Here is a 13,419-nt window from a genome sequence, read left to right on the forward strand (position 1 = left end):
GTAGGCAGGGAGGGGAGGAAGAGATAAACAGCGCAATGTTAAAAATATTAAACCATTAAGTCGCCATAAAACCCCTTTTGTTTTTAAAACATTCCTAATATCGCCTCTGATTTTGGCTAAAAAAAAAAATAATTTTTTTTTATCTGGACAAGGAGATTGTCATGAGGGACAAGTAGATTGGGACACTGATTTAGTCCATGGACAAATAGTTTTTTCAAACATTTCCACACCCCTGAGATATAAAAAACACAAATTAATGCACCTTTGTAAACATGAATACATTATTAAATGTGGTTTTAAATGCCAGCAGGGTATGTACATGAATTTGACCTGGCATTTACTGCTTGCAGTTCTGTTCAGCAGAGCTAGAATGTTATCGGAAGAAGCAGGAGAAGGGACCAATCTGTTCATGTGCTGACTATTAGTGCATGCTATTAGGAGGAGAAAGCAGAGTGCCAGATGAGCTAATCACTGTGCTGCTTCTGCTGTCACTGTCCATTCACAGGCTGTGGCAGGTCCAGGATGACCTGGGCTCAGAGGATGTGGATTGAATATTGCTGGCCATTAGACTATTTTCATCCTGGTATGAAAAAGGAGTACTGTGGGGTAGAGCTCTGGATTGAAAGGGGATAGTGCAACAAAAGCTGTATTTGTTGTCTTTTAACGGGCTAATATTTTTATCTTGTTTTTGGGTGGAGATATGCTTTAATGAATACAGAGCTGTATTGATTTTATCTTTTTATCTTTGCCTAATGTTCAGATTTAAGAAGAGCGGGAGCATAAAAATTTAATTTGTGTGCCCTCAATTTTGGGGTTCTTTGTTTTTTGCAGCTGCTGGCACAGATGGACTGCGCCATGTCATGATTCCTGAAGATGTATGTGTGACGTTTCTGAGACTGGCAGAGCTGAACACACAGAAAGCAGTGGAGACCTGTGGCATCCTGTGTGGGAAGCTGGTATGATTGTGATGTCACTGTCTTGCCTCAATTAAATTATGTTATGCTCTTCAATTATACATAACAGGACACAGGGGACTTAGACTTGAGGTATGTTGCCAACTTCAGTTTTGTACTAGTGTTTTTAGGTGACAGGTGTGCCTCCCTGTGTTTCTCTGAAAAACTTTCATTGACTTTGCTCCTGTATAACCGACTCCATTCCATATACTCTTGGTCGGTTGTGTCTGGATGCATCGCTACAACCAGCAGACCAAGGGGGGGGACTATGTCTGAACCTGCATTCTAGAGTGGAGGCAGACTGTAATGTTGGCACTGGAACCTTTGGTCCTTTATCTCTGGTGTACAATGTATCCAGGGTGCTCTACAGGTCCGGTGCTCTACAGATCCAGGACAGTGATCACCCGGGAGGGGAGTTGAGTCGTTGAAAACCCTTTGGGGCACGCCCACCATCATGGGTTAAGATTGGGCCTGCCGGCTCTGCTACTAAGGACTGGTGGGTACCTATGTGTTCTGAGAGAGCAATGCGGCAGTTCCCCCTGAAAGTGTTCCCTGTGTAGCGGATCGTTTTCTGGCAAGTTTACAGCAGTGGTGGTACAACAAAGGGCAGTCCAGCAAGGTGTGATGATGTCTGCGCAAGTGCAGGCTCCATTTTCCCTCAGTCCTTGGGCATAGTACATGCGCTTTGCAGCACCTGAGCGACAAAGCATGGGGGTACCAGGCTGCAACTGCACAAACTGTTTGCCTATTCAGCATCTGCCTACAGCCACGCACAGCAGAAATGCTGCTTTTTCATCCAAGCACCGCAAGTATTGGGATATTTTTTGGGGGGGGAGGAGGTGACAGCCACATAGGCATTTTGGCTTAGGCCAACACTCTCCTTTCACCTGGGTGGCTGCTTCCCTCTGGGATTCAGAGGCCTGTTTAAACCTCAACAAGCCATGGCCTCGCAAAGGCAGTGAGCTGTGGGGGAGGATGATGGGCTGGGCCCGCAATTCCCTTTACTAGGTAGGGAGAACCCCCTACGTAGTTCTCCTTGCAGTATAGATCCTAAAGGTCGGATTAGTTCTGAATTCCTGTCCTTTTCTGGTTTTTTGACTGTTTCAGGGGCACAATCCTTCACATCCTTTGCATCAAGGGAGCAATTTTTTCAGCCATAACTGGACTGCGTGATCAGCTCTCGAGGGTTCTCACTGACCTGGAATACAATTGTTGGAATAAGCCTTCCCCCTTCTCCTTTAGGAAAGTTGAGGCGCTGGAGGAAATTCCTCGGAAAGCAGAAGTTGCTGGGAATCGGGAATCCTGTGGACAAGTTTCCCCAGGAGGAATCTCAGGGTCCGGGGCTATCTCGGACACAGGAGACCACGGTGGGCTTCCCTGCAAATGTGGTGCACACTAACCTTTGCTGTTGTCAGACTACTCTTCCCTCAAAAGTCATGGGGAATTTTTGGTGGCCATAAGGACCCAAAACCAAAGTCCATTTTCAGTGCAGTGATAAATGCCCTAGTGACTCGTTGGAATCCGTTTTCTCTGCTTTATGCCTTTCCTACACTTCAGCTTCTTCCTGGTCTGTTGTGCAGGATAAACCTGGAGGGCATTCTGGTGATACTGATAGCACCCGCTTGGCCAAGAAGAATATGGTATGCAGACATTGTGGATCTCTTGGCAGACAAGCTGTGGCCTCTTCTAGATCGCCCAAATTTTGCTGTCATGGGATCCAATATTTTTGGTTTATAAGAGAGGCTATGGGGTAGAGTGGCAAGATGGAAGCCTTTTCTTCCAAAGAAAAACATCCAAGCCTGGCTAAATTTTTCAAAAACACATCTGAAGTCTCCCACAAGCATGTGGGAAGTGTGTTATGGTCTGATGAAACCAAGGTTGAACTTTTTGAACATAATTCCAAAAGATATGTTTGGCGCAAATACAACACTGCACATCACCAAAAGAATACCATACCCACAGTGAAGCATGGTGGTGGCAGCATCATGCTTTGAGGCTATTCTCCTTCAGCTGGAACTGGGGCCTTAGTCAAGGTAGAGGGAATTCTGAACAGTTCCAAATACTAGTCAATCTATCGGTGCAATTGATAGCCCCTGCGTGGGCGTGTTTTGTTGCCTCTGTTTTATACTGTTTAAAATTAATAAAAACCATTGAAATACAAATACTAGTCAATATTGCCACAAACCCTTCAGGCTTCTGCTAGAAAGCTGAACAAGCATACATCCAAATCAACAAAGGAATGGAAGAAGATTAAAGTTTTGGAATGGCCCAGCAAGAGCCCAGACCTGAATCTGCTAGAATGTGTGTGTGTGTTTGACTACACATGACTAATTAGTATTAACTGCAGGGCAACACAATTTCCTTTCTTATAATATTTTATTACCTATGAACAACCATATATAGCGATTGCAGCAGCTGGGGTTTAATTATTTACAATATTTGGCAGCGCACAAATTCGTTTTTGTTTTAGGATTTTTGGTTTACCTGTAAAATCCTCATCGCAGATACATTACAGGAGACCTAGATCCCTCCCCAAGTGTCTATTCCACTTTACTTGCTACCTGTGGCTTGGCTGAGCTGGGAGGGGTTATGCCTGGTCAGGGATTCATGGCTCTTTTTCTTTTTTTTTTTTTTTTTTTTCTGGCCAGTGTCCATTCACTCAGTGGCAGCAATCCTCTGTGTCCTGTGGTGTACTCCAAGAAAAGGAATTAAAAATAATCCTAATATGTTATTTATTTTCATGTAATGCCTAAATAGAAAACCCTGAACTATTCACATAAGTTATTGCTCCCAATGGAACTTACAGTTCAATATCAATATTGCAATATGGCCAGTTTCAGCTTGGAAACAAGGAAGAGAAAGTGTGGAAGCAATTGGGATTTGAAAAGTAACTAAAATTATCAAGTTCGGTTTTAAAGTACAGATATTTTAACCTCTTCCCGTCCGGCCTATGGCCAAATGGTGGCCGGCAAAAACTCTCACCTTTTCCAGGTGGATGCCATATGGCGTCCTTTCGGGTTTGCGTGCCTGCAGAGCCGCGCAGCGGCGCGATCTGTCACCAACCGTGTATCTCAGACACGGCCAATGACAGATCTGAGTACCGGCCCCATTGCCGGTACCATGTGACCTGCTGTGACCAATCACAGGTCACGTGACAGTTGTATTAAAAAAAAAAATACTGCTCACTTCCCCAAAGTAGTACAATGTTATTACTATGGTAACATTGTACTACTTTGGTCATAGTGAAATATGAAAAAAAATCTTAAAAAGAAAAAAATTTTTTAAAAATTTATATTTTTTTTCATACTGTCACCAGTCAGTGTCCCTGATCACTGCCATGCCAGTTATATGATGATGCTGTACTACACTGGTGACAGTATGTAAAAAAAATAGTGAAAATAATTTTTTTAATTATCCGAAAAATTATGACAAAAAAAATACAACTTCAAAAAACTCGCCATGCCTCTTATGAAGTACGTCGGACTGTCTACTCTGCAAAAAGGGGTCATTTGGAGGATATCTGTACTGTTCTGACATTCTTGGACCTCAAGAAAATAGATTGGCTGTCAGTACTTCAGGATTGATCAATATTCAGATATATCCCAATATTCAGATATATCCAAACTAAAGAATACATCCTAATTTGGGTTATTTTCACCAAAGACATGTAGCAGAATTCATCTTGGCCTAAATTTATGAAGAACAATTATTTATTTGCAAACTTTTATAACAGAAACAAAGAAAAACTTGTTTTTGGTTTTTTTTTTTCAAAATTTTCGGTCTTTTTTTGTTAATTTTGCAAAAAATAAAAATCCCGGCGGTGACTAAATACCCCCAAAATAAAGCTCTAGTTGTGTTAAGAAAATTATAAAATTTTAGTTTGGGTACAATGTTGTATGATCGTGCAATTGTCATTCAAAGTGTGACGGCGCTGAAGCCTGAAAATTGGCCTGGGCAGGAAGGGGGTAAAAGTGCCCTGTGTGGAAGAGGTTAAACACCTAGGGAGGAATAATAAGTTTCTGAGACAAGTTCTGTCTCAGTGATGCTGTTGGCCAAAGCAACCAATTGGCTTCTAGCTTTCATGCTTTCTACACAGCTTAAAATGTGAGTAAATATTATATATTTTTCCTTTTGCAAACATTCTCCATTTTCCTTCTAATGATTTATAAAAATTCCCTAATCATTTTTCATAAATTTTCCTAACCTGATCCCTTATCTTTTTCTAGATGCGGAATGAATTTACCATCACTCACGTCATTGTGCCTAAACAGTGTGGTGGTCCCGATTATTGTAACACTGAGAACGAGGAAGACCTGTTCTTGATTCAGGACCAGCATGGGCTTATAACACTGGGATGGATACATGTATGTCACCATACAAAAGCTTTCTGCCTCTACTCTGCTGTGTTTTGGGGTTTTGTAATTCTTAGTCTGATATCCACAGTACAGACCCACAAACCATGAACTGAATCCCTTACTACTGTTTCCTGCCCTTATCACACAAAAATCAAGGAAATTTTAAATTAAAAGGTTTAAGGGGGATAAGCGACACATAATTACCCTTTATTTATTAAGAGAGCAGTTTAAATTAAAATAACATGGGCTTAATTTACAAAGCTTTAACACAAAGATAAGAATCTTTATTTCAGCCATGTGACTGAACTTTTTAAATCTCATTTGAATGGGTTAAAAATTTTGGAAAATAAAGATTTGTATACTAAAGTCTCAGTTTGGCAAAATGTGTATCATCAGTATTAGAGAGTTGTTGTTTGTACATTACTTGAAAACACCCAGTTGAGATCTCTACTACTTGTCTGGCATTCGAAGCTGTTTCAAATCTCTGCATAGCAGATAGATATATCAGTGTAACAAGTCACAAGCTAAGTATAAGTTGTGTTTTTTTTTTTTTCTTTTTTAATGTAATCACAAGCAATCCATAGATGTATTCAGTACAATGATTACAAAAGTACAAAAAAACACAATACACTTCTGAAACACTGAGAGCGACTTATAACAATAAAATATTAAAGAGACAAAAACTGACAAACATTATTTCATCTGGGTATTTAAGAAAAACTTCCCTCTCCTAAAATCTGTAGGTTTTTTCATAGGTGATTCAGTAATGCGCAATGTCACAATAAAATGGAAAACAGATACTGCATTCCACTAGGCACAACAGTGTTCCCTGCTGCAAGCTATTGTGTGCACCCTGCAGTGTCCCATGGAGTTCTTTATGCCTAATACTGCAGTGTGTTTGAGAGACTGCTCACATGACTTGACAGATCACCTCATCGGGCACATCACCTGGCTTACTTATGCCCAGGAATTATTTTTTTTTTTTTGTAAGTAGCCAGGTAGGTATGCCCACTGTACGGCTGTGTACCACTGTTTTGTAAATTGAGCCCTTTAGTCTTTGGATGTGTTGTCTGTTAACTAAAGGGCACCTGTTATGACAGAAATTTGGTAGCTGCTATCAGTTACTTGTTCATTTCCTAAAGTGTAGGTGCCAGAGCCGGTATTCATAATCTTGTTTCAGGACATGCTCAGTCAGACTAGAATAAGTACCATATATCTGTTCCAGTTCAGGGACTTGCCAATTCACATCATGGAGCTGGAGAGAGAGGCTTAAGAAACATGTTCATTTCCCGGAGTTCTGCTTTAAAGGGATTAAACATTGAAAAATGTGCATGTATTGCAGAGATGTACAAAACATGTTATGTAGAGGCCTGGAAACTAAAACTTAACCATGCCTGCTAAATCTGTCTGACTAGTCAATTTAACAGTTCAATTGATTTTTTTTCCACAGACCCACCCAACACAGACTGCCTTCCTGTCCAGTGTGGACCTGCACACTCATTGCTCCTATCAGATGATGCTTCCAGAGTCCATTGCCATTGTCTGCTCTCCAAAATTCAATGAGTGGGTACCACTTTTAAATTAGCATTTTATTTTACTAGCCTGTCACTGTCATGGGAGGCATTCAGCAAACTAACACAAGGCTCAATTAATTTCAGCATGAAATAAACATTGGATAACCTTTCGGTTCAATACATACTCTCCAAGGGGTCTATGTATAGAACTTTCTTTTCTTTCATTTAGAATGAAAACGGCAGTATTTTCCCTGAGATGTAGTTCCTATATTGTCTTCGCCACCTTCCCACCCAGGAGTCCCTTTAAACCCACGGGGCGGAGGGCAGAGGACTGGCTGAACATATGATTACTGTGATTCACTGTCACGGTGGTCACATGATTGGGAGCTAGTCCCATCCAATTTACCATGTCAGGCAATTTTTAAACTACGTAGTTGGAGGGTCATCCAAAGTATATCCAGTCAGCTAGAGCCTCGCACTACACTTTTGGTACATATTATTGATCTGATCAGCCTTTTTAATCTGGCTTGCGTGTAGCTAGTATTGGTCTTTTTTCCTAGAGGCTTACAGTACTATCAGGGCACCATTATAATGGAACTAAACTCCTGGAAATACTCCCCTCCACCTTCCAGCAATGCAACAGTTGCACCCCATATTTGGCTGCTTTGATCTTCTCCTGTTCTGGGTTTTTGGCCATGTCTCCTCTGCAATAAAGAGCTTCCTGCTCGCAGTCTTTTACAAATTAGGGGTGGTTCCTGTTTAAATGCACTCGGCGAATATTTTTCAAAGTAGCTTCTTCTTTCTTCCTTCTTTTTTGTTTTGGGATAGACTGGGGAAGAGTGAGAAGGGTTAGCAACCCTGCAATCTGTTTTTTTTTTTTTTTTTTTTTTTTTTTCTTTTTGCATTGGTAAAGAGTGAGAGGAAATCTGCTTCCACAGGGCCCCAATGTTGATAAAATCCTTATAGCAGTTCTGATCTTTTCCTATTCAACTCCAGTTAAACCTTTTTCGTTGCCATTCTGGAATGAACAAAAATACATTCTGAAAATCTGAATTTACAATTTTTTTATTTAATTAGTATTAATAAAATACCAGGAATAAGGAGAGCTTAAAGGGACCCAGGCAGAAACAGAAAATAGTGGGGGTTTTCTTCTGCTATTCTTACTACGCAGTATATACTGAAACTTGTTGAATATTGAGGATCATGAAGTCATAATAAACAGGCATTATGTGAACTAATCCTAGACAACTCCCTGTTCCTGCATGACTTATACTGCTGTATTTTTCTGCCTGCTTCACCTTTCCTGTCATTGAGTTTGTCAGTATTATGTATAATCTCTGAATACCGCTGTGGTCAGAATAACCGGATGCAAATATAGAGACCGAGAGGAGTGAAGAACTGTGATGCACTTATTCATGGATGTGATGTTAAACCTCTTGGCTCCTAAGACACCTTTCATATTTTGCCTACACATCCTTTCATTGAGTTCACTTCCACACTGCCCTTGATTCATGTATTCTGGCACTGCACAACTGTTCATATGAAGATGCTGATTCATGTTTGATTTTTCTAGAACGGGCATTTTCAGGCTAACAGACTATGGCATGAAGGAGGTTGGTGAATGTCGACAGAAAGGATTCCATCCACACTGTAAAGACCCTCCCCTATTTTGTGTAAGTGTTCCCTGAATAAATGATGCAGCTGTAGACCATTGCCTGAGTCTACCAGCTTGGCTTATTGCATTGGTTTAGTTTGTCGGGATAGAATCCCAATTTATGTGGATGCAATTGTTTTCTTGTCTTATATCTGCATGCAATCTACAATCTGTCCACTAGGTGACACTATGTTAGCTGAGCATCAGGCTATTTTTAAATGTTAATGTGTTACTAAACCCACAACAGTAAAATCAGTCTGTATATGCAGTAAAGCATGCTTGTTATACTCACTGTGGAACCTAAGGGGTTTATCCTCTGCATTGTGTAAAAATGCTGTTTGATCCTGACTTCTTCCAGTGTCGTCCTCATCTCCTGATATGACACATCATGTGGAGACACTCTGCACATGCTCAGTTTAGTGTGTATTGCTAGAGAGGTTTTTGGGGGGTTTTTTCATGGGAGAGTGGCCCTGTGCTGATCACATGCAAATGTAAATATAAATATATAGATATAAACAAAGTACAAAGAAATAAATATTAAAAACCATATAATGGTGATATAGTAAAAACCTGTATACCTGGCAAACAAAATCTGTTGAAAGCTATAATTTATATTGAAAACAACAACATACTACCACAGTGCCTCAATGATCTGGGCCTATATCATGTGCAGAAATGCCATGGTGTGTGTGAAATGGAATGGATCTGTGTGTACCTACATTGGGAAAATGACGCCGGAACACACACCATAATGGTTGTGCACTCCAAAGGCCGGAGGTGACTAACCGGAAGTACATCATGATGACGCCACATCCAGTGCTACCAAAAATAGACCGCTGGAGTGCACCAGGGCGATCGTGCGCTTCCTAGATGAAACCGGAAATGCGTCATAACGACGCCATGTCCGGTGTGGACTTGGTATGCTGGAGCACATTAATAATTGTTGTAAAAGAGAAGGGGGCTAAAAGAAAATGTCAAAAGAATGGTGAAATGGGAAATCAGTGGTTCAATGAAAAGATGAAAAATAATAATAAATTTAAAAAAAAATGTTGCCCATTACAATATTTTCAACCTCCTCTTATAGGATGAAATCAGGCCACACTATCAGCATTTAGCTGTCAATATTTATTTATGTCATCCTATCATTGTTATACATTTGCCTGGCTTAAATTTTTCCTTTTTTTTTTTTTTCATTATTATTTTTATTTTATTATTTTTCATCTCTTTTTTTCATATATACATTTTTCATCTTTTCATTGTACCACTGATTTTCCCATTTCACCATTCTTTTGACATTTTCTTTTTAGCCCTCTTCTCTCTTACAACAATTATTAATGTGCTCCAGCATACCAAGTCCACACTGGACATGGCGTTGTTATGACGCATTTCCAGTTTCATCTAGGAAGCGCACAATTGCCCTATTGCGCTCCAGCGGTCTTATTTTTGGTAGCACCGGATGTGGCATCCTCATGACGCACTTCCGGTTAGTCACATCCGGCCGTTAGAGGGCACAACCATTATGGCGTGCGATCCGGTGGCCATTTTGTCATTTTCCCAGTTTTCCCAATGTAGGTACATACAGATCCACTCCGTTTCTCACACACACCATGGCATGTTTGCACATGATATAGGTCCAGATCTGTGGTAGCATGGTGTTGTTTTCAATATAATTTAAAGCTTTCAACAGATTTTATTTAATGGTTTGTCAGGTATGCAGGTTTTTACTATATCACCATTCTATGGTTTTTAATATTGATTTATTTGTACTTATGTGTTTTATACATTTATATTTACATTTGCACCATTTACAGTCAGGTCCATAAATATTGGGACATCAAACAATTCTAACATTTTTGGCTCTATACACCACCACAATGGATTTTAAATGAAACAAACAAGATGTGCTTTAACTGCAGACTGTCCGCTTTAATTTGAGGGTATTTACATCCAAATCAGGTGAACGGTGTAGGAATTACAACAGTTTGCATATGTGCCTCCCACTTGTTAAGGGACCAAAAGTAATGGGACAGAATAATAATCATAAATCAAACTTTCACTTTTTAATACTTGGTTGCAAATCCTTTGCAGTCAATTACAGCCTGAAGTCTGGAATGCATAGACATCACCAGACGCTGGGTTTCATCCCTGGTGATGCTCTGCCAGGCCTCTACTGTAACTGTCTTCAGTTCCTGCTTTGTTCTTGGGGCATTTTCCCTTCAGTTTTGTCTTCAGCAAGTGAAATGCATGCTCAATCGAATTCAGGTCAGGTGATTGACTTGGCCATTGCATAACATTCCACTTCTTTCCCTTAAAAAACTCTTTGGTTGCTTTTGTTGTATGCTTTGGGTCATTGTCCATCTGCACTGTGAAGCGGCATCCAATGAGTTCTGAAGCATTTGGCTGAATATGAGCAGATAATATTGCCCGAAACACTTCAGAATTCATCCTGCTGCTTTTGTCAGCAGTCACATCATCAATAAATACAAGAGAACCAGTTCCATTGGCAGCCATACATGCCCACGCCATGACACTACCACCACCATGCTTCACTGATGAGGTGGTATGCTTAAGATCATGAGCAGTTCCTTTCCTTCTCCATACTCTTCTCTTCCCATCACTCTGGTACAAGTTGATCTTGGTCTCATCTGTCCATAGGATGTTGTTCCAGAACTGTGAAGGCTTTTTTAGATGTCGTTTGGCAAACTCTAATCTGGCCTTCCTGTTTTTGAGGCTCACCAATGGTTTACATCTTGTGGTGAACCCTCTGTATTCACTCTGGTGAAGTCTTCTCTTGGTTGTTGACTTTGACACACATACACCTACCTCCTAGAGAGTGTTCTTGATCTGGCCAACTGTTGTGAAGGGTGTTTTCTTCACCAGGGAAAGAATTCTTCGGTCATCCACCACAGTTGTTTTCCGTGGTCTTCTGGGTCTTTTGGTGTTGCTGAGCTCACCGGTGCGTTCCTTCTTTTTAAGAATGTTCCAAACAGTTGTTTTGGCCACGCCTAATGTTTTTGCTATCTCTCTGATGGTTTATTTTGTTTTTTCAGCCTAATGATGGCTTGCTTCACTGATAGTGACAGCTCTTTGGATCTCATCTTGAGAGTTGACAGCAACAGATTCCAAATGCAAATAGCACACTTGAAATGAACTCTGGACCTTTTTATCTGCTCATTGTAATTGGGATAATGAGGGAATAACACACACCTGGCCATGGAACAGCTGAGAAGCCAATTGTCCCATTACTTTTGGTCCCTTAACAAGTGGAAGGCACATATGCAAACTGTTGTAACTCCTACACCGTTCACCTGATTTGGATATAAATACCCTCAAATTAAAGCTGACAGTCTGCAGTTAAAGCACATCTTGTAAAGTTTCATTTAAAATCCATTGTGGTGGTGTATAGAGCCAGAAATGTTAGAACTGTGTCGATGTATCAATATTTATGGACCTGACTGTATATATTCTCTGCATACGTTGCTTCAACTAACTCCCATGATCCCCTCCTCCTCTGAGTTTGAGGGGAGGGGCTTCGTTATAGGCATTACTGGTTACATATAAAGTAAGGCTCCAACCCAGGTTGGTCATAGCTTGGAGGAAAAGGATTCGTCCCCGAAACATGTCAGCAGGCCGACTGCACCACCAGTTGGACACTGCCATCCTTGCAGCCATCTCTGTGGCCTTATAGGCTTTATATATGTGATATGTTTGAGTATGTCTTTTGTCTTTTTACACTTTTTAATAAATCTTGGATAAAGCGCTAGGTGTTTGCACCACCTGTATGCTTTCTTCAAGGTCATGCTGGGCATGCTCTAGTCTGTGACTGGACCTTGAAAGGAGAAGCAGCACAGTGATGAGCTCATCGGTCATGTCACTCTGCTTACCCTTCCTGTTTAGCATGCTTCCTGTAAGCACATTAACTAATTAGCTCCTTGTTCGGACCCTTCCCCTCCCACTCCAGTTGTGCTGTGCAGGGACTGCTTGCATCTAGAAATACATTTAATGATGTATAAATCATTAGAGCTGGAATAATTTGTGTGTATCCTCCTAGTGTTCAGTTTTTTTAACATTTTCCACCATAATATATCTCTCTCTACAGGCCACCAGTCATACTACAATCTGTGACCAGGATGTTGTCGTCATGGACCTGCGATAACTTCTGCAAGATGTATGCCAAATAACACTCCTTTTCACACTGTAACTCCTGACTTGCCAGATTGCCATTAAATTCTGTAAAGAGCAATTTGTAGGGATGAACTGTACTAGAAGAGACAATTTATTTGTCTGCACTATGGAGATTGTGGCCATTCAGAACTAGCTTCTGCTTCCTAGAATGCTCTCCCGACTTCATAAAGTAGAAATGGCTTTACTACGTGTTCTGGGCTGCACAGTAACTATGAAACCAGCTTGCATCACTAATAGGCCTATTTAATATTAAGGTACAAAGACCAGTGGTATGCAGAAGGCATCATCCAGCACCTTTTAAATTATACAAATCATTGGAAGCTTGTTTCTTTTTGGTTGCTGTGGGGTGCTGCTTTCTGTATATTGTTCTTTGAGTTTATTAAATAAAGCCCAAGGCGCTTGGTTGAATTTTATTTTTCTCTTTAAACATAACAGCATATGACTCATTTTGGTGCTACAGTTTGCAATGAGTTCCTTTTTCATAGTAATTTTGGGGCTGTTGATTCCACTGAATTATACAAATTGTTTTTATACCCTGGCTTCAATTGACTTTCAAGCAAGAGCTTTGATTTCAAGCTGTCGTCATTCAAATGTCTGAGATGTTATTTTATTAATAGAAAATTTGTACATACTTTAATTTATTTGATCCCTTTCCTAAAAAAAAATACCAGAATATATATCTGTTGATAAAAAAGAAAAAAAAATAATAATACTGTATAACATTTATTTTCTAGCAGCAGTAAATATTTTCAATGCTC

At 40.3% G+C, this 13,419-nt stretch overlaps 1 protein-coding gene across 1 annotated transcript in view; it reads left to right on the top strand.

Annotated features, from left to right (window-relative positions):
• The window catches only part of STAMBP (STAM binding protein), a 29,149-nt gene extending 15,730 nt beyond the window's left edge, over positions 1-13,419 (top strand). Inside the window, exons 6-10 of the mRNA XM_089692473.1 lie at positions 832-956; positions 5,180-5,317; positions 6,759-6,871; positions 8,396-8,495; positions 12,576-13,419. Of these exons, the coding sequence (XP_089548599.1) occupies positions 832-956; positions 5,180-5,317; positions 6,759-6,871; positions 8,396-8,495; positions 12,576-12,632 (533 nt within the window). The 3' untranslated portion in view covers positions 12,633-13,419. The remainder of the gene's footprint in view (positions 1-831; positions 957-5,179; positions 5,318-6,758; positions 6,872-8,395; positions 8,496-12,575) is intronic.

This window comes from Staurois parvus, unplaced genomic scaffold (assembly GCF_062004578.1).
Source record: "Staurois parvus isolate SC_StPar_1 unplaced genomic scaffold, SC_StPar_1.0 ptg000586l, whole genome shotgun sequence".
In the NCBI taxonomy this organism is placed as follows: Eukaryota; Metazoa; Chordata; class Amphibia; order Anura; family Ranidae; genus Staurois; species Staurois parvus.